The following is a 25398-nucleotide window of genomic DNA, read 5'->3' on the forward strand; positions in this document are numbered from 1 at the left end:
ATCCTAACCAACGAACAAAATTTACATCTTGAAATGTTAACGAATATACGCGAAAAGTGACGCGATTGCGTCTTGGTACGCTAAGGGTTGAACTCGCGATTTGAAGAATTACCCTCTTCCCGCATTCATTTAAATTTCAAAGCGACGCGCGTTCTACTCGCCAACGATTCTCGAGATTAATCGAGATAACGAACTATTCGATCGTCGAATATTCCAACGGGCCACGAGCGGTTTCTCTTTAATCGCGGATCCGGTAACCTCCCGGAATCATTATTGTAATATTCTCCGTCGAGTGTCCGCGGAGTAAAAAAATATTCGCCTGGTTGACGAGGGAGGCACCGTGGTCGATCAACGTTGGAAAAGACAACGTTCGAGCGTGACTGCGAGAATCGAGAAAGAGAGAGCCACCGGGTTATCCGTGGATCCGAGTGGCCCGGTATCCCGAAGATACAGTGGTCTCGTAGAAATAAATTATTCCATGAATATCTCATTCGGCTCTTTTGAATGTAAACAGAGTTCCGGCCGCGTGATGTACTACCACACCGTGCCGCGATCTCGTTGATTGGGACTTTGCCCGTTCCTTCCGTTCCTCCCCCGCCGCAACACGGTGCCCCTGTATCGTTTGGATTATTATTTTTCTTTTCCGCGTAGCGAACGTTATTCGCGTACACAAAGCGGCTACGAAACGTTCCTGAAAGGAGATTAGTCGCCGGCGGATGAATACCGATCCGTTTCGTTCTCTTTAATCGCGGGGGGCTATAACGAACTTCCCTAGGCTACCTATGGTCATTATTATTCGCCGGTGCCTCGTTCGAATTTTATTCCTGCCGGTGTAACGGCCGCGGGAGGGCTTACGCCGGGCTGACTTATACGCGGAACTTCGGTTGTCGTTTCCGTAATTGCCTGGTTAAAATTGGATTACGCGATTGTAACCCCCCACCCCGTCCCTCGTCGTTTCCCCTTCTCGCGAACGCGGCCCGCCGTAGCGGATGAAACTTAATATTAACAGTCCACGGAGAAACGAAATTCGGTAGTTCCGTAGTCGGACGATCGAGAAACGCATTAAACGCTCGCCTATAAACCCTTTCTCGAGAATATTTATCGGAATTACAGGGTGTTCCAAAAATTAACCAACGTTGCGAGTTTTGACAACGTTTTAGTTCAATGTTCGAGGGACACGGGTAATATTGCAGTTGTCGCGGGAAAATTTTCGTGGGTGTTAATATCGAGCGTGATCTAATTATTTTCGAGAATATAAGTGACGAGTTTGATCGGTAGTGACAGGGTTCGGTTCCGATGGTGCACGAATCTGACTCGTAATTTGGGCCGAGTAGGTGAAATAACTTTTGATGATTTGTATAGATATATTATTTATGGAAAGTTGGAGCGAAAACTTTGTCGATTTCATAGTTGAAATAAACAGAACTCTAGAATTGTGGGATTGTTGGCGTAGATAGTTGGTCGAAATCTGAGATTGATTTTCGGACTACCCTGTATTGGTATTACAAATGAGAAAATACGATATAACTACTCGTACAATTGAAATGTATTGTACTGTGTACTAAATTGTGTGCTTTGTTACGAATATTGATCGGGTAGTAGTACGGAACTACACATCGAAAGTGAGATGACTATCACTGGCACCGGTTGCAATTGTAAGTAGAACTGAACAAAGACTATTGTAGAATTTTCAGGAAGTAGACAGTGGGCAATGTTTAATAGAGACAAAGAATAGAGAGTACAGGATATAGTATACATTGACTGTACCGTACTGGAAAGTATAAAATACTGACTATATAATGCCGAGTACCGTGTACCAGCGAGTAAAATATACAGAGTATTAACGCACAGAAAGTACGGTGTAGTAGCGAGTATAAACCGAAAGAGTACATTGAAGTAGAGACTATAGAGTGGAGAGTATTATAGTATAAACTAGAAGAGTACACTGTAATAAAGAGTACCGAATGGAGACTCTATTACAGTGTACTCTTCTAGTCTATACTATAATGTATTCTATTCTGTACTCTACATTATAGTATAGACTAGAAGAGTACACTGTAATAGTCTCCATTCAATACTCTTTATTACAGTGTATTCTTCTAGTCTATTATAATATTATAATGTACTCTCCATTCTGTACTCTTTATTATAGTAGACCAGATATTATATAATGTACTCTCCATTCTGCACTCTTTATTATAGTAGACCAGATATTATATAATGTACTCTTCATTCTGTACTCTTTATTATAGTAGACTAGATATTATATAATTTACTCTCCATCCTGTACTCTTTATTATAATAGACTAGACATTATAATATTATAATAGACTAGAAGAATACACTGTAATAAAGAGTATTGAATAGAGACTCTATTACAGTGTACTCTTCTAGTATACACTATAACGTAGAATACAGAATCAAGTCTACATTATAATATAAACTAGAAGAGTACACTATAATAGAGAGTATACAGTCGAAAATACATTATAATATAGACTGTAAGAGTACACTCTAATAAAGAGTACAGTTTGAAGAGTGTGTTATAGTAGAGTAGAGAGTACTCTATTACAGTGTACTCTTCTAGTATATACTATAACGCAGTATACAGAATGAAGTCTACATTATAATATAAACTAGAAGAGTACACTATAATAGAGAGTATACAGTGTACATTATAATATAGACTGTAAGAGTACACCGTAATAGAGAGTACAGTTTGAAGAGTGCGTTATAGTAGAGTAGAGAGTACACAGTGTACCGTAGACTAAAGAGTATATCACAGACGGTACTTTCTTCCGACTACTATCACCGAGGAATGGAACCGCGGTTTTATCGGTTGAGCACGATCGCTTAAGGACACGGAGAGGGACCAAGCGTGCGCCAGCACTCCGTCGAATAGTCAGCCGCGCGAGAAATACAGACTAGATAAAAACGGCAACCCACGGCTTGGTTAACGCGCGCGGGTTAATGCAGAAGTTCGAGAAAGAATAGGGTGAACGGGGTAGGGAGATTTCCAGCGTACCTTTTGTTCTCGGAGCTGCGCCTCGAGAACGTCGGCGGTGTGCCCGACGGCCCGCATTTTCTCCAGCCGAGTTTCCATTCGTGCCAGCCAGACTTCCACCTCGTTCCTCTTCGCCTCGTATCGCTGACTGTCCCCGAGCATCGCGTCCAACTGCGTCTTCCTTTGCATCACTTTCGAGTTCGTCTCGTCCCAGTGCTCTCTCAGCTTCGTAACTGCAACAACAATCGTTCGAACGTGCACCACGGGATCATCTTCGTCTCTCGCGTGCGACTAACGACTATCGGGGGCTGGGCGGGGTGGTGGGGCTATCGGGTCCACGCAATCGCGACGAACGTGTCTCTTTGCACGCATCGTCACCTTGAGTTCCAATTGGAACCTCGTTTCGTCGAAACTGTCGCCACGGATGCGTACATTTCCTAAAGTAGCTCAATTACCGAGGTAAAACACGCTCGTGAAATTAATTACACATCTACCAGAAGGAAAAAGAAAAAGGAAAAAAAAAAACAAAAAACAAGTGGAACGCAAACTGTAGTCCACTACATTATAAGCGGAGCTACGTGCTCCCGTTGCCTCGATTAATTCACCGAGCTGAAAAATGTTGAAGTTCGATCTACGAAAAAAAAAGAGGGAAAAAAGGTTGTTCCCAAAGAGCAACTTCGAATAGTGAATTTTTTTTGCGCTCCGGTTAAAATCAAACTTCGATAACGAGATTAAACACCGGGGTCGTGAATTAAACTTTCGTGCGACGAGCTATTCGAAATACCGGCTAAATGAATAAATAATCGACGAAGCCATTGAAGAAGTGTTCTAATGAATCGATCGTTTCGCTTACTCGAGTCACGGGGATTTCATTATTCATCGCTCCTCAATGGAGGAGAAAATTTATATGTGTACACACACACGCACACGTACACACATATACGCGCGCGCGCGCGCGTGGACATGCACATGCACACACGGTGTATAATCGATGCGGTTTGCGCGATTACTCGGCCAAAACGTTCCGATTGCAGGGATGCGCGCGTGGGGTTCGTCAGGTAGACACGCTCGCGAAAATTCAAGCGCTCGCGTAGGAACGGATGCATGCGAAAGCTCGTTAATCGAACACGGCGAGGCGAGGCGAGGTGAGGCGAGGCACACGGCACGTGTTCGTTGTTTCAAGAAGCACTTCTCGCGCGGAGCCGGGGCTAAAATCCACGTTGAAATTCGCGCCAGGCGCGAGGAACCACCTGGAAACTGTCCAAGCTGAAGTAGCTTAGCGGGGTAGGCGCAGCTGGAAAAGCAGGCGTAAAGCACTGGCAACGTTTCAACATCCGTAACAACAAAATTTCCACGCGGCGAGCAGCACACTTCGGTGTACCTTTGAGGATGCATTGCATGGACACGATGTTTCGCGCGTGCGTCCCGTGGAACAGGATCGAAACTAAAACGGAAACAGCCTGATTGAAAGCATCCATCTAGTGGATGGATGCACCACACGTCACAGGGGATTGTTAACGGTAGAACTACCGATAGATTTCGGTATATTAACGTCTTCCTCGTACGTGTCTTAGGAAAATCGATCATTGAGGAAAAAGACGAGCTTGTGAAATTTATTGTATCTGTGTACAATTAAGGTCTTCCTTGTACGTGTCTTAGGAAAATCAATGACTAAGGAAAAAGATGAACTTGTGAAATTTATTGTATCTGTGCACGATTAAGGTCTTCCTCGTACGTGCCTTAGGAAAATCGATCACTGAAGAAAAAAATGAGCTTGTGAAATTGATTGTATCTATAGCACAGAAAAAGTCGTAACGTCTTTGGAAAATATGATATGGAATTTAAAGTAAATTTCTTTGTAAATACAGTCGAAACCAGTCATTTTGACCGATTGGTAAATCTAGTGTTAAACATTTGACTTCAAAAGACTTGGAGGGGATGTTTCGTGGGATCTGTGGCTCACGATTCTCAAACTCATCGGATACAAGAGTCTCAACATCCATGGAAGTCGATTCGAACGCGATGTCGATGATTTCGAGTAACGAGGATTTTCTCAGACCAACGCTGATCACCGCGAACTCGTGATAATCCTAGTCGTCGGACTCTCGAGATAAGATAACGTTGAATTTTTTTGTTACCAACATTTCAGACAGCGACATCCACTCGCTCCTGAATATTACCAAACGAAGACTCGTGAACGAGTGAAATAAACGCACTTAAGCTCAGTGGTCTGGAAAAAATGGCTTCTCTTGTCATTGCAACAAGAAATCTAACGTGAAAGACTACTGTCCTAATCCAGGTCAGGACATGATTCTTGTAACGACAATAACTGCTGTTCTAATCGAGATCGATTGACAAGTGTTATTTTATCTTTTCGTGCATAATTTGATGCGTATATCTAGTTCCCTTGCATTCGAATTTTCTCGTATGTGTATCAAAGAAAATGAATATTTCCAGTTTCGATTACTGGATCACTGTAAGGAGTTTGAAGGGACATACGTTGCAAATAGTTCTTCTGAATAATCAATGCCCAGTGTCCAAAATAACGATACCCAATTTTGCATTTGCAATTTCGATTACTCATTCTTCGAAACAAAAGAGCGCACATCCACTGTTTCTTGAATCTCTAAATGTTCCCAAATTCTCCTGCAGATTGAACCAAACGAACGCGCGAAAATACTCATGGACGTAACTAGAAACGAGCGCAACGAAAATTAGAATTTCGGTACTGGGAGGAAAATTACATTACGTGACGTTACAAAGACGAGAAGACGCGCCAGGAGCGTAGTTAATTACAAGGATCGAAATTATCGATGGAATTTTAGCGGTTTGATTAATTTTACACAATCCCGTGAATTTCAGCCGGCGTAAATTTGCGTTTAACGCGGTCGATCGACTATTTGCTCGGCAGCTGCGTCAATGCATCACCGTGGCTAATTTTCACGAAGACAGGGGAGCAAAAATTACGGCCAGAGTGCATTTGCACGTAACCAGATGCATATGCTGCTCTCGCGTACTGATATAATCCGACAAGCCACGCATGGCAGACTAATGTTGCGAAGTTAAGAGGGCCGCAAGCTACACGGACGGAGTACGTGCATTCGGATCCCGAGGCCGGAAGCGAAGTGGCTTGATCTATCACCCCGTTTCTAAAGGGGCACCGAGCAAAAGACGAGGACGACGTTGTCTTCCCACTGGATTCTCCCGAATGACTTATTACGAGAGCAATTCGCTCTCATCGACCCCTACACACCGTGGCCTACCCTCCTGAACTCGAGGCACAAGCGTGACAAGTGTTCGACGGAGCATTAAAGATGGCACGTACGTTCTCCAACCCCAGTCACAGGGGCGATCGCGTTGCCGAACAAACTGCTCGCGGATGTGTTCTTAACTTCGAATACGAACGAATTACGCCACGTTTAACGTCGAACGTTCATTCAGATCGAGCTTCGTACTTCTTTCTCGTATTTTTTTCTTTCTTTTTTTTAGTCGAAGCGTCGTATCGTTTGGAATCTTTAACCTTTAAACAAGTACAATCAGAATATATTTATTTTTCGTTTATACGGATTCTATTGGATACCAACGACTTGCATTTATATTCGTGGTGATATATATTTGTCGATTTTAATTCGTTTCCTAGGTAATATTTGCCCATTGTAACGCGTGGTTTTTTTTCAATTTTATTTGCAATCTTTGAGAAATTGAATATACTTAAGGGTTAGATTAAATATATCGAGGGTTAACTGTTATGGAGAGCGTGTACTTAATGGTGAATTGTTAACCATTTCCACTCGAGAGACGATCCTCGATCGCCACTTAAATCGATGTACTTTCTCCAATTCGGAGAAATTAAAATTAAATTACTCCTTTCTTGTGAGATGTAAACGTATATATGTGAAATGTTGAAATGGAAATGTTCAATTTTAAATTAATTACACGATTCGAAGGATTTCATCGTGCTAGTTTCCAGTAGCAATAAAGCTTCGAGTAAAGGATCAAAGAGACTATATAGCCCTAGGGTTATTTGACAAGGGAACAAGGTAATAAATAAAAATTGATATTTTATCGAACGACGAAACTTACTTTCGAAAGTTTCATTTGGTTCAGGCCGAAAACCAAAACCGATTGTTCCGATCCAATTGCAAGAAATATCTTTTCCAAGACTTTCGTAGACACTGAAAACATTGTACGATGATCGCGATCATTTAACTCGCCCACCAGCGACACCGCGTAAAGAATTACCACGTTTCGCGCAACGACAATAATAGAAACGATTAGGAGACACATGTATCGGGGCATCGTGTACAAGCGTGGGGTATATCTTGCGCAAATCGTGTGCAAGAAACACGTCACGTGCCACAGGAATCGTTGACCAATTGCTATTCTCCGGAGTCGTGCGTGGACACGAGCGAAGATCGTGATATTCCCTGCAGACCGATGTAACGTTTCAGTCGGCCAACGTACGCGTGAACTCCGATAATCGCGCATTTACAGAAGCAATTCCGTGGAAACACCGACGGAAATTAGGCTACGCGGAATCGACACTTAAAACGTAGAATTACGGGTGAAATGTTTCATTCGATTCCCCCTGTTCCCGAAATTCCACGAAAATTCCACGTAATCTCTCTCTTCCACCGTTTTAAACGTGACTCGGTTCTCACTTTCTCGATCGGTCGGAGAAATTTTATTTAATTCCCGCAACTCGCTCCATTGAATTAAATATCAGACTCGCGGGAAGAAGGGTGTGCGCCGCGAACGTTCCAGCGCCGAGTTAATTCGAAAGGATTAATCGCGATAAAGCGGGAACCACGAGAATGGAAACGTGTCGTAAACTCGACTTACTTCGGGCTCCATGACGTATCGAGTGTACAAAACTCGAGCCAGCTGCGTACACGCGAACTCTCGAGAACCAGTAAGGGGCACAGGTAAGAATATGTATGAGACAATCTCGCTTTCGTCCGCGTTTTCGAAATACTCCGTGTGTCGCCAGTATCCACCGGGACACAAGTTTCCTACGGAAGACCAACTCGTGAACACAGTGACCCGTGACCGTCCAAACGTAAAAATTATCCTTGGCGAATTAATTATTTCGAGCTAGAATTACCTAAAATGCGAGCACAGAAAATTACACCTCGTAAAGGAATGTAAAAATACGAGATTGTAGATTTCAACTTTCCGAGATTTTCTTACGATTCTTCAAATTTTAATCTCTCCACACTCCTAGTCGTGAACATCCAAATGTAACGTTACCGTCAATGTATCAATTACTTCGAACTCGTAGTACCTAAGATTCAAGATTAAGAAAGTTACACCTCGTGAAGGAATTTTAGATATCGAATTTATATAAAAAGTTCTCAAGATTTTTACTATTCACACCGTTCAAGCTTCCATCGTTGCATACTCTAAGTGATCGTCCAAATGTAAATTATCGTCAGCGATCACTAATTACTTTAGAGATATCTAAACTTCGAATAACAAAATTACACTTCGTTGAGGGAATATGAAAATAGAAGATAGTCGGTTCGAAAGTTTTCAAGATTCTTCCTAGAATTGTTGAAATTTCAACCCCTCTGAACCGCGTTACAAGCGAAGAGAAACAATTGCACAGCGTCTAAAGTGCAATGGCGCACAGAGAAGCATCCAAGAAGCTCTCGCGTGTCTTTCGTTGCACGGATGCCTAATGCACCTCTATTAAATTCGGACGGATCGCCTAATATATTCAAATTGGCGGGCTCGCGCACTGGGTAAAGTGAGCAGAGTGGTATTTGGATTGAAATCGATGAAATACAGAGGCCAGGAGAGGCGTGATGTAGATAGACGAAGAGGAGGGCCATAGGAAACGGGAAACGAAGGGGGAATACGGAAACGAGAGCACGAGAGACGGAGATAGGAACATCGGTTACTTCGGTGAAATGAAAATTGAAATCGAGCGAAATCCTTTCGGAAGGTTATCTCGCTTCGAATTTGCGAATTCCAGGTTTATCGAGCAAACTGCACGCGCGCGCTGAATTTAATTGTGAAATCGTGACATCGGAGGCCAAAGATGCGAAACTGAGGTCCACAAACGGGACTGTCGACAAGCTGTATTCCTCGACTGTCATCGAGAGCTAAGAATCAATCTTGCGGTCGCAATTATCCGGAATAGTTTAATAGTCCACGGGAAACATGGTCCATAATTTATTAGCTGCTTTTAAAAACCACAGGTGAAAGAGGATCCCTCTACAATGTTCGAGAGAACGACGCGTTTTAATTTAACGCGTTATAATTTAATTTAATTCGATTCGATTCGATTGCACTTCGTAATAAAAATTGTTACCATTGCCCCAATATTTTCTACTGAAAGAAGAAACGAGGTAATGGACGAAAAAGGGATATAATATGGAAAGAAAAAAAAGTGTACGATATTTTTCGATAGCGTCGAGTAGGTGGAGGAAGATTTACTCGAACTTTGCTCGACTTATATATGCTGACATTGTAATATAAATACGTTAGTTGAGAAGTTTATAAATTATTGCTGGCGTGTGATCGATAAACGAGCGTATCTGGGGAGTGAAATTAATAGAGGGTGAACATTATGATTATACAGATTGGATTAAATCGGGCTTGTTCTCGTTTTTAGAATTAAATTGTCATTTTTCCGTACATCGACCACGACACGAACTCGCGAAACAATGTTCGATAAAACGTTTTACATTCTTTTCTATATAATTCCACAAAGCTTCCGATTGTACGGTATTACGAGGAACTCCAATTACGGAGAAGCAATCTTTCCCATTTGTGAATTAAATCGCGGTGCGAATTTTTATCTCCACCCCAAGGAAAGAATATACACTGTCTAACCGTTATCGGTCAAAAAAATTCCAGAAAACAAAAGACGAGAATATAATTGTACCAAGTTTCTGATTGTACGATGCTACGAAGAACTCTCTAATTGCGGAGAAACAATCTTTCCTCTTTAAGAAATAAAACCGCGGTGCCGATTCTTCTCTGCGCTCCAAAAAGAGGATACATTCTTCAACTTGTATAACCGAGTTACTCGTTCTGCTATACAACGCGAAACCTTCACCTTCTTTCCATCTGATATCGATCGAAGAAATTTCAGAGAAATTTCAATTTTTATCCACAGCCTAAAAAAGAATTTTACTCTTCAACTTTAAAAACCGAGTTACTCGTTAATATCCAACATGACACCTTGACCTTTTCTTTACCAGACTTCGTTGAAACAAATTTTTGGAAACTAAGAAACTAGGATATAATTGCATAAAGTTTCTAAATCGTTAAAAACTGTAACCCAAAAGAAACTTTCCCTCTTTAGGAATTAAATTACGATGCCAATTTGTATCAAGGCCCTAAAAAGGGGGGAAATAAATTCTATTCTCCAACTGTAAAAATTGAATCACTCGCAAACATCCAATATAAAACTTTAACTTTATCTTTACCAGACATCGTTGAAACAAATTTTTAGAAACTAAAAAACGAGTATATAATTGAATAAAGTTTCTAAATCGCTAAAAACTGTAATCCAAAAGAAACTTTCCCTCTTTAGGACTGAAATTGCGATGGCAATTTGTATCCAGGCCCTAAAAAGGAATTCTATTCTCCAACTTTAATAACCGAGTTACTCGTTACCGTCCCGAAACAAGACCCTCGACCTTTTTCCACCGATATCGGGGAAAAAAAAAATTTCCGAGGGAAAAGACGAGGAACATACCGACAACATCCCCGACAAAGGTCGTTTCGAATGGCGTTCAAACTCCGTCCAAACTTCGTTAAGCGGACTCCCCCGAAGATTTCTACGGTCCCTTGGCAAGTGGATTATGTTCGAACGTGGGGCGGACAAAGTTAGCCGAAAGTTGCACGCTTTGTTGTCCCCAAGACTAGTTTAAGGCTGCCGGTGTCCGGATGTCCGAACAAATAAAGAAACTCGTCCCGCGAATCAAGGGAGAACTGCGGGTGAACGATACCGGCTCTCGTCCACGACGTCATTTCTCTTCGGCTACGTGCAGCAGGTATCTCTGAAAAAGAAGAGGTCTCCCGAGTGTCGGTAAACACCAGCTACGGACCAGCCGAGGGTTCGAGTGGCTCCTCGGAGCCGCTCGTAGAACGAAGAAATTGAACAAGTTCACTTGTTAAAATTCTAACGCGCGCTGGAAAACTTCGCCCCTTTGCCTCGCGGGAAAAACTTCAATTAAACTCGAAGGATACTTTCGATGTCGGGGAAAGATGTACCGCGGGTTTAGCGAGTCCACCTACCCTGGAAATCCTCGAATCGTTCGAGAGAAGAAAAAAAATGTCTCGCTTGTTTCCTCGATCGACTTCTCCGGGACGGTGTTGACCAGGGCTACTGTTTTATAGATACGAAAAGGATTACTCGATCGATTCCCTCGGACGAGGTTTGAACAGAGAGTTTACCGTGGAAGTAATCTAACCGTCTGATTTAACCGTGTTGTCGATGTTCCTCTTTCTACCGTTACGTAATATTCCAAATGGCGCGTGTAGACCGAGCTGAAACGTGGGTCCGTTGAATGGGTAGAATTGGAGATAGGAGGAAAAAATTTGGTGAAATATTTTTCCATTCGGAGTTTTCCTTTTCGAGAGGATCGAGTTTGAAGTTTGTTCGTCTTTGAGAACGATTTAGTTATCGTTAGCGTTTACAAATTTTGTTCGTTAAGTAGATAAAGCAGTGCAGATTGTTTCTACTGATAATTTATTTTTTATTTTCTTTTTATAGTACTTTCTATCGCAATACTACAATATGGTACATATGTACAAGTATTTTTTAAATGTCCGTTTCGTTTACATTTGAACCATTCGACCGGTTAAATATATCCGAACGAACTCCGTGTCTACCGTGTCTCCAAACTTCTTACAAATTATGATTGCCACTGGGTTGAATTCTTCTTCAACACGCATGACAACAACTTATCCTCTCCTATTTGTTACACGTCCAAATACCACGGTTCTGTCTCCTACCGCTCCCCATACTGCTATAACTTACTTCCCTCGACGATTCGCTGCTTACAAACTTTTAACTCGAGTAGCTACGAACTTCTGCCATTGCAGAACATTTTCAATGATAATTATTTTTATCGAAATATTCTTCGTTCTCTCTTGCCATCATTTCTGTCCTTAAACTTTATATTATTCAGCTCGTTTTAATTCAGTTTAGCTTTTGGTTCAGTTCCTTTTCACTATTATTTCCTTTTCTTATCTCGACCGTCATTTTATATATTTCTCCTTATTCTCTGCTTTTCATTCTTTTCCTTATTTATTGCACTTGAATTAATACTAATTATATAGTATTCTACACTAGAATATTTTTCCTTATCAACTTATACAATTTTTGCACAATAACTACATATAATTACAATTACAACTTTAATTGAAGTGAACCATCGAAGTAACCCTCGAGTCGAGTACCAAAACTTGATCTCGAAAGGACTCTCGGATCTCATAATCTACTTGAAAAATTTGTTCCTCGTATTCGTCTCTCGCGAACGTAAAGAGCTCGTTAATAACCCAAATTAGTAACATCTTCGAAGACGAGTAATTTCGTTGGAAAAAAACGAAATTTCCAAAGTAATTCTACCCAGATCGCTCTATCGGTCGTTCGTTTCACAGTACGAAAAATACGCACATTTAATCGCGATTCGATATTCGCGATAACACCTACGCGCCAATATCACGGTGTAGATGGCCAATGAATCGAAATTCCCGTGCCTAAGCGATTCCATAATCTCGCGGGTGCTTCTAGATGAAGAGGGAATATCGCGAAATATCGTGGATGCTACCAGCACTGATTGAATTCCGGGACGAAGCACGAACGAACGTGCTCTCGAAGAACCCATAGGCGTATCCGGTTCCGTGGTTCTCACGGCGTCTTCTGCATCGGGCGATAAAAATAACGCGCGGGGGTGTAGGTAGTCTCTGGTCGATAGAAAACGGTGAAAGACTGGCCTCTAAAGGAGTTAGCAACGTAACGGTAACGAAACTTCACACGCCCGAAATGGAATTTCCGATAAATTTCGTAGCCTGTGAGACGACCGCGAGATTCCGGGCGGGCCGCGGTTCCCGCTGGCCAACGGGTTTCTTTCGTCGTTGGACGATCGATCGACGCTCGAGAGCCGTGGAGCAAAAATGACGAGCACGAAAATCGCGAACGACGAACGACGAACGACGAAACACATAAGGGACGCCGGAACTGTGGCCGGAGAGAGAGAACTAGAGGAGAGAGAGAAAACTGGAGGAAAGAGAGAGAACTTGAGGAGAAAGAGAGAGAGAGATATATAACTGGAGGAAAGAGAGAGAACTTGAGAAGAAAGGGAGAGAATTGGAGAAGAGAGAGAGAAAGAACTGCAAGAGAGAAAAAACTGGAGGAAAGAGAGAACTGGAGAGAGAGAACTAGAGGAGAGAGAGAAAACTGGAGGAAAGAGAGAGAACTCGAGAAGAAAGGGAGAGAACTGAAGAAGAGAGAGAGAGAGAGAGAGATAACTGGAGGAAAGAGAGAGAATTTGAGAAGAAAGGGAGAGAACTGGAGAAGAGAGAGAACTAGAGGAGAGAGAGAACTAGAGGAGAGAGAGAAAACTGGAGGAAAGGGAGAGAAGTGAGAAAACTGGAGAAGAGAGAGAGAACTGGAGAGAGAGAGAAAACTTGAGGAAAGAGAGAGAACTGTGGAAGAACCACGCGATACGTGAGGCGTGTACAAAGCGCAACATTTTCGAGGCGGCTCGTTCGCGAGCCTCTTTATAACCGTTCCAAAAAAAAAAAAAGAAAAAGTAGAAAAAAAACGTAGTACGTCACTCTTCCGGCCTCTTTTTCTTCGAGCTTTTCTTCTCTTCCGTATCCACCTTTGGTGGATGGATAAAAAGAGAGCAACACGCGAGGAAGGGAGGGTTGGTAGGAAGGAAGAGAGCAGTGGAGGCTCTCTGCAAAGCGCCACGAAGTTTCGAAGACCTCCCCTCCTCTCCCCGTCGGCGCGGAAACGTTTTCACGCGTGTCGTTCGTGGAAAAAGGAATAGAAAAATTGAGAAACGCGCGAGGATGGGTTACTTATGCGGACACGGCGGGCCAACACGGATTAAACGGGCACAGCACCGCGCTGTGCCCGTTTAAAGCGTGTCATTGTTAAAACGTCGTTGAAATCGTTGACGATGAATAGAGGAGCGGGAGGAGAGAGGGAGGGTGTAACCCCTCTACCGGTCCAGTGACGGTCAACGAGCTCGTGCATATAGACTTGCACGTGTACAGGTACGAGCGCAACTGCGACGGAGATTTCGTTAATGAGATTCGGATTCCATTTGCGTCGTTCCGCGAAAAGCCTACGGTCCCTTTGTCTTTGACACGTGTGTCGCCCTCCACTTGTACACATTCGTGAATTTCACCACGGTTCCGCGAAAACGACATTTTCCATCTCGTCGTACGCTCTTTACGACGTAGCTCCGGGTTTGGAAACTTTCGAACAACTTTCATTAAGCATCCCCTGCGCTTCTTTGGGGTTTTTTTTCTTTTTCTATCGTTCCTTTCGTCCGTGAATTATTTTTACGTCAACCGGTGCACCGATTTATTCTCTGTACCCAAGACGCGTTACCAAAGGGAGCAGAGGGGGCTTCGTGGCTCCTGTGGGGAGTCCCCGAGATGCAATATTAATCTCCCGCGAAATCCTCGCGATTTTCACGTTTTGCATCGCCCTGGACGCGGATCGATAATAATTACTGCCTGGTGAATTAATTGAGACAGATTACGCGGAACGTTCGTCGATGTGGTACTTTGAATCTATCGAGGTTATTTCATTAATGGTTTTCGTGTCAGGGGTATCGGTATCTTTGGATTAATTTAGTGTACGGTGATTGGGTAATTATTGGGCCATTTTGTAGAGAAATTTTGTAGATGGAGGCAATATTGATACAAAGATCCAGGACAGAAAGTATCACCGAATACATCTACCAGTTTGTTAAAACAATTTGATAATCTTGTAGAAGATCTCGTGGCTCTGGTCATACATTGACACAAAGCACGTTAAATTTTACGAGTAAAGGATCGATATTGTTATCGATTTACCATTTCAAAAGGATTAACACGAACAGAAAAAAAAATTAAACAAGAGTAGGTACGCAATTTTTGAAAAGTTAGAATTTTAAAAAAGGAAAAATGAAGGAGAGTTGCGTACACTTGGTTTCGAGAGTAGGAATGCCTGTGAAATATTCGATTAATTTACCATTGAAAGAAATTTGGATACTTCGAACCAAATTACGGAAAATCTACCCAATTTTTCCATAAGATCGCGATTAATGAATGAACGAAACGCAATTAACAAATCGCGTATTATCCCCGTTCACAACCGAGCACTTAATAAAGTCTCCCAATTCTTCGAAAGGTATTGATCTGACCGGATATTGATCAGACTTCCGGGTAAAAGCACAGACACACCCTGCGCGACATAAATCTTTCGTGTACGGAGTGCGCTTCAATTTACCGCTGTTCCAGAACACGTTCTCAACGTCGCATCAATTCCGAGTGTCGGTGATTAGTCGGCACAGTGCTCGTAAAATGATCTATAAACGAACGTACGGTGGAAGAAACGTACGAGGTAGACATCACGCCTTCATTTTTCCAATCTCCATTCGTTTCAATCCGTGGCCCGAAATCGATCGCAATCTGCAAACAATTTGCAGAAATTGCCGGGTAATTTCGACGAGCGCCACGGCGAACCGTATAAGTCCATCAATCATAAAACGCGCAAAAGGATGAAAAAAAAAAAGAAGCAACGGCCAATTTTCGCGGAACGTTCGCGCTTTTAAAAGAGACGTAGTAGAGCTGCCGCGAAATAACATCGGTCGGCAAATACCCGCGTTAAAACTGTTAATATCCATTAAACCGAATGTGCAAGCTTCTCCGAGAAGAAACGACGGAACTCCGAGTCGTAACAGTCGCGTTTGTTAAATTAAATCGTCAGGGTGGTGCTTTGAAAATTGTCGAGGATCGATATTATGAAATATCGAGTTAGGAAAATTTATTGTCGAGATTCTTGCACGATTCGAACAAGGTGCGTGTAATTACCGAGACTACGATACGTCTTTAAGTGGACAAATTTTCAACAAATGTCTAGGTGATCGACGTAATGCGAGACACGAAGAAAATATTTTTCTAATGGAGAGTGTTGTCCAGAAACCAAGTTTTTCGATTTTAACACACGTTCTTGAGAATTGGAGCTTCCTTGGACTTCTGTGTTGTATTCGTTCTACCGAATCAAGTTATGGTAAACATTTAGAGAAGGTTGTACTTTGTGTACAATGTTATCGAATGTACTTCGATTCGAAACAACGAGCACCGAATTATCTTTCGTTGTTTTCATTTTATTTCGATTCAAAATTGCGCCGATCTTATTGGAAAACAATATACTCGTGCTTTCCCTCCACGAATAAGGTTCAAATTCTACAATAATTAAATTCGGAGCATTTAAATTTCTTTATCAACAGCAATGGAATGCCTGTGAAATATTCGATTGATTTACCATTGAAAGAAATTTGGATACTTCGAACCCAATTACGGTATAGTTTGAATTCTATTCAAAGAGGAGACACAATTAAACTATTTCGAGTTTTCGAGTATCGTTATTAGAATATTCGACTACTCTAACACTATTATTCAAATATATACACATTCTAAACTTGGCGCTATTTAAACAATACAAAACACAATGCAATATTATCCAACACGATACATTTTCCCTAAAAGGGTACAAACTAACAAGAACGAGTTTCCTTTCACGGTAAAAAATTCCGAGAAATACTTTTTAAATATTCCAACTAATTAATTTTTCGAAAGAGTCTCTTCTATAAGAAACAGAGTGACTGCGAAAAGAATCTGAGGTTCGGAAAGATAAAAACGTAAGATTTAAATCCAATTTTTCTACTTCTGAGGTTCAGAAGTACAAAAACATTAGTTTCCCGTTATATCGAATAAATGAACCGTTGAATTTGAGAAAGAACAACCACAAGGAACTCGTTCCGTACTCCAATAGTTCGTCATCGGTGCACGAAATATTCTAATACCCGAGCGTCGTGAAATGAACGTCTCGCTCGGTGTTCATTGTCCGCGGATCGCCTCGTTTCCGTTTTATTCGAGAGACGAGTTTCCAAGGCAGGTTGAAAACGATCCTCGTGGACCTCTCGGCAAGCCGCGTCCTTGTAACGCGCCGCGATAATAAGGTTCGCGTAACGAGTTTCGTCCTGCGCGCGCGTTTGCTTAATGAAATTCCGCCCGCGAGCGCCGCGAGAGTTCGAAAAGTTCGTAACCGCCGCGACGCGTGTAACTCTTGTTTCGATCAAACTTCCTCTTTACACGATGTTTACCGCCGTCGTTCGACGTTTCGATTGTTCACTGACGTGCACCCGGAAAACTGCGACACGTCGACAACCTTCAACGATCCTGGAGAACCGACCGAGACGGTGAATAATTAAACTTGTCAACGAATCTCGGCTCATCGAGGTGAAACGATTCTCCAGTGATGGACCAATGAAATATACTCGACAGGGATATGCATGGATTACGGACGATGTTTAAATAGACCAATATCCATGCACGTTAGATATGCAAAGGACGGTTATGCATGTAAAGTATCCGCGTACATTGTTGGCCAAAAGTTTCTGACCGATTTTTCCAGAGGACTGGAACCAGGTGAGTATTTTTTTCGAAGAATTTTACGTAGAATTGTGCGATTGTACGTAGATGGTTATTGGAGAAAATTGTTTTTTATTATTCTTTGGAGCATTTTTATTTTGGCAAGGATTATGTATAGCTGTGTATATAAAATAAGTAAGGTTTGGAGTTCTTTACTGCTTGAAGCATTCTATGTATCTGGAGTAATGTTAGTTTAAGGTTTTTCTTTTTTTTAGTTTCTTTTACGAGTGTTCTTTCAACGTTGGTACTATTCAATCGTCGAATAGGAGAATTAACAGAACAAAAATTGTACGAACAGAGAACGGTGATAAAGTATTCCGTGCAGCCCATTTCTAGAGGTAGTTATTATTCTATTTGGAATAATAAAGTCATCTTAATTGTGTTATTGGATATAATAAAGACTAAGGTACTCCTAAACTTTTGGTCGACAGTGTATGTGCACGGTATACATGCACGTGGTTACAAAAAATATGCAAAGTGTACACAGTGTATATTTACCACGTAACGCATCGTCTCGATGATGTAACGTTTCCCAGTGTAATTTACAAATTTGCCAAAAACTCGCGAGTACGATTAATAAAAGTTGATACACCGAGTGAATCGATTTACTAGTAACTAGCAAGATATCCAATAACATTTGTACAAATAAAGGGGCGATATCACCCCTTGGACAGTATACAATTTTCCACCCCCCAAGTTCCACTGAAAAATCCCAGTTTACTATTTATTTTCTACAAATTTGTTTACTCGCGCGAACGTTCTCTGTTTATTCACAAAGCTATCGAAAACTTTCCAAGCGTGTAATAATTTTCACACGGGAAGGGACACCGTTTGTTTACAATTTTGCGTAAAAAAAAAAAAAATCAACGCCACGACGACATTTAACCAACCCTTAACCGGATAGTTTGGAAATTACTGGTTCGAAGGGACTTAAAGCGAGTTTGAACGACGTAGACGCGATAGAGAAACGCGTTCAGAGTTTGAATTCAAGCAACGCGCATGGAAATTCGGCGAAACAGTGTGTGTCGACGGATTTCGCGAGAACCAAGGACGATTCGAGACACGAGGGCAAAGAGAAGCAACCCTGAGAACTTTCAGTTGGTTCTAATGCGATTAGATCGCGAGATGGTTGGAAGATAAATCAACCCCGTGTCTACCCTTGCATCGATATATATTTAAACAGGAGTCTCGATATAAATAATTCCATTTTCGAAAAACGAGGGGAGTTGCCTGTCTCGAAACCGGTCGGATGAAAAATGATGAAAAATTCTAAGTGAAATTTTCTATCGACGAAATTTCAAATACGAGCTCCAAAACGATGCAGCATCCGACAACGTTCAAGAGGGGAGAATTATACTCGAACGCTTAATTACGTGTCTTTGCAATTCCGCGCAAGAAGTTTCTTCGTTGCCCTCTCGTGACGAATGTTGTTTGCCATCGGCTCGAGCAACGTCTTGCGCGATGCAAATTAAAGCTTCGTAACTAATTAACGCGGTGGCTCCCTCTGTTCGTCTTGGTACGATCGAACGTTCGTCGAAGTTAACGAGAATTCCGTATCGAGTCACTCGGTATATTTCAGGGATATTTGAATCGATGGACGAATTTGTAATAATTGTAACAGGATTGTTTAAACGGTGATACTTAACTGTGATCTAGGTGGTACGACGGAAAGAGAAAGATTGAAAAAGTAATAAAACAATCCTCTACATTTCGAATTGCATTTGCTTCGTTTGTGCTCCTAGATAGGAATGTATTATTACATCGAACGAAAAAATTAAAATTATTCATTGCCAATAGGGGGAAATAATACACGATAAAGCAAATATATAATTTTAAGTTCTCCTAAATAGATCCATTACTGTCCTCGCCTGATTAATATTGAGTATTTTTAATCATTTTCAATTTATTATTAACCTTCATTCTATTCTATCGTAATGTAAATTATACATTTAAACATTACTCCGACTGTAAACGCATAATCTTGGCTGCCCGGGCATTGAATCCCGAAATACAATACTTTCACGATAGTACATACAACTTTTCGGGTTGATTTATGCGGTGCATTTCAAAAGTTTGGGAATTCCTGAACTGCAGCAATTAACCCTTCGTCGTATGCAGAATTTGTGCCGAATAGGAAATATTAAACTCAACGCGCTTTTATACGCGTTTCCGTCTTTCGACACTTAATGCATCGAAATGATATTGTTAAGACGTGTAATTCTCGAGGAGAGACATTCACCACGACAGGATCTAACGATTTGTTTCTCTTACGAATACAATATTTAAACAAAAATAGAATATAAAAATTGAGTATTATTTTATTCACAAATATATTCACAAATCTCTAATCGAGTGTACTACTCAAAGGTAGTACAAATTTCTAAATATTTCCAAAACTCTAATCAAGTGTACTACTCGAAGGTAATACAAATTTCTAAATATTTCCAAAACTCTAATCAACTCTAATCATTAGTACTCGAAGGTAATAAAAAATTTCGAAATAATTTCAAACACAAACGATACTGTTACGATCGTTCGGTATATCGAACGGAAGTGGGGAGGAAACGCAGGGTAACACTTTTACCGTGTAAACCCCCGCGAACGTTCGGAACCAATCACCGCGAGGAGAGATATTCGCCACGGCAGGATCTCTTGTCCATTTCGAGAACGTCCCGTCCGATCGCGGTGGACACCCGCTGCCAATACACGTTTCTATCTGATTTTCGGGTCGCAGGTTACGTGGCCGATTCCCGGGAACGTGTACCCTCGTTTCTCTACCATCCTCTTCGATCCAACTCCCCCTTTGGCTCCCCTACTTTTTGGTTACTTTTACGGTCGGCGCGAAACGAACGACGAACGACACAAGCGCACGGACAACGAAATTGGGTGGCTCGCGGAACGGCCAGGCACCGGGGCGACGCGACGCGTCGCGACGCTTCCAGGGTGGGGTCAGGTATCGCATCGAAGGGAAACGAATAGAGGAAAAACGTGTGTTCCGCGATCGCGTGCTCGCTCCGCAGATAATTTTCGCGTGTCGGACGGCGGTTCCGCAGCGGCCACTTCGATACCCACTGCGGCGCACGGATCGCGCAGTTTGTCTTCTTTATTGTCCGCGTCAACAGCACTACGTGCAATTTCTCCCTAGAAAATTTCGCGATAACGAGGTCCACCGGCTGTTCTCCGCGCAATTTTTGTCCGATCGCACCCACCGAGTCAACGCGAGAAAATATACGGGGGAAAAATCACACGAAACGGTACAACGAATGAATATTACCGATGGACGAAAACACGAGTTTTGCGTTTGCTTTGGTGAACGATTCAAACTTCGATTCTGATGGGGATATTGGCTTTTGTTCGGTTTAGCTAAGAGTGTTGGAATAAGAAAACAGTGGTTACAATGTTCTTATGTATTTTTGTGGACGATTAGAATTTTATCGGCTTTCGTTGGGGAATTTTGTGTTATTCGGTTTACCAATTGGGAATCGAAACGAGAAGATACGCGCCTGGTTTTGAAAGAAGTGACGCGAGATAAAAACAATGTGAATTTTACTTGAGGGGGACGAACAGTGTCTAGAAAGTTTCTCGAGTGTATACTTTGGTGGAACAATTAACGTTTGATTGTTTCTCGTAAGGGAATTGTACATTATTTGGTTTGCTAATAGGGAACGAAGATGAGAAAATATAGCACAACTCTACCAATTCTATCGGTAAGAGAAAATACAGAATAAAGTTTCAACTTACTTCGTAGGAGTTAAGATTGAAACGAATATTGTAACTTTATTAATTATCGTACAATTAATTTAATTTTCCATTAACGACGTTTCCCTTCCGGGTGTGATACAACCTCGAAAGCGATAAGAAAGTTAAATAAATACAATTATAGGTTGGGTTGTTCGGAAAATCATTTCTTTTTTTCGGTGGAAAAGAAACACGATTCTTTTTAGAGTGTATAAACATTTTATTAAATTATACATTCTCCGTTTTGGAAAACGAAATGATTTGCCGTACAACCTGAAATACATCAGAAATTGGAAAGAATCGCAGAAGAACCATAATCAAAGCGAAAAGTTACAGAGGGACGAAACAAACGATTGTACAAGGTAAGAGTAGGACGACGGTTCAAACCGCGTTACGGTAAATGAAAATGAAACGTAATAAACGAGACTGGTAACCGAAGAAAAACATTACTAAGGGAATATAATTTGCATTTCGTTCGCGTAGATACCGAATAAATTACAAATTCTGCCGTAATAACAAACGAAGTAGACCCGATGGTCTGGGTTTGCGTTTCTTCCCGCGTTTCGAAACCAGAGACGCGGGATAGACGTGTCAGCAGAATGAGATGAAAACGGCGCAGGAATCGCTACGTGGAACTGGGATCGCCATTTTAATTGGCTCCCTTCGCCCCTCGCCCAGCCCTGTGTTCTTCCGAAGCTTCGTTTCCACCGGGAACGAACACTTTCTATGCAAATCGATACGATGCTCCGGAGCTTCTCGTTTTTGTGAATTCGACCGCCTGTTCGATGTCTTAATACCACGAACAACAGTCTCGCTCCACGAAAAAGCAAATATCTCCACCGAGCGATCATTTACTCCCTTTCTCGTACAAATCGTCCAGATCGCACAGTAAACGACACCAACGATCATCTTCGAAATTCCAATTTCGATTTCTTTAGGAGTTTCCCTTTCTCGTAACCAATTATATTGTCAATATTCTTACTAAATTCTTCTTTTCCATTTGTCCGATTGAATAATCATTATCAGTATGAATACAGTCCACGAAATAGCAAATACCTTGATCAAATGATAATTTACCCCCTTTCTCGTCCAAATCGTCCAGATTGCACAGTAAACGAAACCAACGATCATCTTCGAAATTTCAATTTCGATTTCGTTACAAGTTTCCCTTTCTCGTAACTAATCATATCGTCGATATTCTTATTATAAATGTCCTTTCTTCCATTTGTTCGATTGGATAATTATTATCAGTGTGAATACAGCCACGAAAAAGCAAATACCTCGACCGAGCGATAATTTACCCCCATTCTCGTCCAAATCGTTCAGATTGCACAGTAAACGAAACCAACGATCATCTTCGAAATTTCAATTTCGATTTTATTACGAGTTTCCCTTTCTCGTAACCAGGAGATCCTCGATATTCTTAACAAGTTCCTTCGTTCCGTTTGTCCGGTTTGATAATCATCATCGGTGTGAATGCAGTCTGATGTTCCTCTCCAACGTTCAATTGAATCGAAAGAACAGATTCCCCCCGAATCAAAGGGTTAATTCAACGGGAAGCCACGAGTACACGAAAGTCCCGGTTATATCCACGAAATTCAATGGGAATTTTCTTTAATTAACTGGATCTCGGTCGAATAAACGGGAGACTGCGAATGCGGGGCCTGCAAAGTGTGCAAGAATTCGCGGCTTGAATACCGCAACCTGGTCCTCCCGGATGACGTAGGGGTTTAATAAGGACGCGTCAGGCACGAATTTAATACCGTTCGCCGTCCATTATTTATTGCTCGCGGACTTATTAAGTTTTTACCGGCGTCTCTGTTCACCACTTCCAACGATTCGAACAGTGGACCCAGAGGCAACGTAACGAAGAAACGATATTTTTTTCGGCTCACCTTGTTCCATCGAAGAGAAATAGAGGGAGATGAAGAGAGAGAGATGAAGAGAGGGAGAGAGAGAGGGAAAGCAAAACCCCCGGATATTACGGAGTGACTTCTGTCTACGCGAAACTCTCATTCGGTTCATCGTAATTTATCCGAACTTTTCGTCCCTTTTCGTTCCCTTAGACAGACGTCCCGTACGTGACGCGAAAACGTTATGCGTCTGCGTGGGCCAAAAGACGATCACGTGTGCACGGCCGACGAAAGGAAACCTCTGCGCGGTGAACAACCTACCGTACCCTCTCGTCGACGAAGGTCGCGCGCAACCTTTTTTACGGCACCGACCCACCTCTTCTTCTTCTTCTTCTTCTTCTTCTTGGATCCTTTGTAATGAAATCCCAAGTTCGAGGAGAGGCGTTTCCCAGCGCGAGCGTTTCACCGGACGGGGTTCGAAGATCGTTTTCGCGACGAGAAACGCAATTGTTTTTCGGGGAATAAAACGGGGAAACGACCAACCAGCGTGCATTACGAGGCCAGGTGTGAACGACTTCGAAACGTGAATGCAACGCAGCAATGATAACGTTTGTCGAATATTTTTTCGCCGTCGACATATTTTCAAAATTCACTTTCGTCTCTTTTCTCCGCGCGAGCCTTTCGAAGATTGTTTCGTGATGACAAAAACAATTTTTTGGCGGGGGAAAAAAACGGTGACTAACGTGCATTGGAAAAGTAATTGGAAGAATAGGGAAAAATGTAATTCACGAAGAAGAGTGTCTGTTCAGAGCCTAACATTCTAACTGGTGTGTAACGACGGAATTATTTATTAATCTAACCGATTACGAAAAAGAATATTTGTCCAAACGTCTTGTTATCTAACCGACCGATCCAATTTTGTCCAATTGACATCCTTTTTTATATTTAATCGATCGGTGAATAATCTATAGTTCGTAATTCGAATTTTGTCCAATTGACTCTTTTCTCATCCTTTGTTTCTTTTTCATCGCGTTGTTCGGTTAGTAGACATTCAACCGTGACTTAGGCTACGTTCTATAATGTATGATCGTGTCCAGATTGACAACGATACCAATCTGGACACAACCGTCCGATATTCTTTGTTTTTTCCTTCTCTCGTCGCATCAATCGATACAACGTTCCGTTTAAAGCTTCCACGATGAACGACTTTCGGCCACCCTGTGGTTTCGTTCGCGAAACTCCGGTCCTCGACACCGACGCTACTCGTATCGCTCCCAGCACGCGAAATTTACGTTACGGTACATCCAAAACTCGAGTCCCGCTTGCAACAATGTACTCCGTTACAACGCGGGCTGGGTATCTTCAAACTTTTTTCCGTTTGCGTTGCACGATATTTCTCGAGTCTTCCACCCGCCAACGGGTATTTTCTCAACCGGCCGAAAGTTACAGCTGCAACTTGCATTCTTCGTGGAAACGCAACGAAAACAAAAGGAACACCCCGGAATTTTATCCCGAAGCTAATATTCTTCTTGGAGATTAACTTATCGAGAATAGTAGTACGTCTATAGAGAATTTTTCACACCCGTTATACAGGATGACCCCTTTCTTAAAACCGTGTTAAATAATTCTCTTCCTATGTTTCCTACACCTCAATTATTCAAATGGAAGGAACACGTATAAAAGATCCGAAACAAAAGTCCGACATGACCGAAACACTGCTCTCTTTTACAAAAAGGACTGTGAAACGTTACAAAAAATCACTCTCGGTAGAATTGTTTCCAAACTCCTTGTCAATCGCGTTACCATTGCCTCGGTACCAACGATCGACGAAAGGGTGCAACGTGTAAGTATTAATCGTCCCTTTGCAACGAACGATCCCCGCAGATAACCAGAGACGCGGAATTCATTCGAACGACAGACAACGAATGAAATCAACGCGCGGAGTATCCTGTAATTGAAATTGAAATTTTCCTCGGACGAGTGACGTAGTTGGAAACTTTTATCGGGACAACAAAAAAAAAAAAAAAAGAAAGAAAAATGTGTCGCGCGTCCCCGATTTCCACGCTCCAAGTACAACAGGAACGAGCACGCGGCGGCTCGTGTCTCGTTTAAAATAAAAACAAA

At 42.0% G+C, this 25398-nt stretch overlaps 1 protein-coding gene across 5 annotated transcripts in view; it reads right to left on the reverse strand.

Moving 5' to 3' along the window:
- The window catches only part of LOC143151865 (dystrophin, isoforms A/C/F/G/H), a 741778-nt gene that overhangs the window by 491198 nt on the left and 225182 nt on the right, over nucleotides 1-25398 (reverse strand). For all 5 annotated transcript variants that reach the window (XM_076321330.1, XM_076321326.1, XM_076321329.1 and 2 more), the window contains one exon: nucleotides 3026-3237. In XM_076321330.1, the coding sequence (XP_076177445.1) occupies nucleotides 3026-3237 (212 nt within the window). The remainder of the gene's footprint in view (nucleotides 1-3025; nucleotides 3238-25398) is intronic.

The sequence above is a fragment of the Ptiloglossa arizonensis genome, chromosome 10 (assembly GCF_051014685.1).
Source record: "Ptiloglossa arizonensis isolate GNS036 chromosome 10, iyPtiAriz1_principal, whole genome shotgun sequence".
Lineage (NCBI taxonomy): Eukaryota > Metazoa > Arthropoda > Insecta > Hymenoptera > Colletidae > Ptiloglossa > Ptiloglossa arizonensis.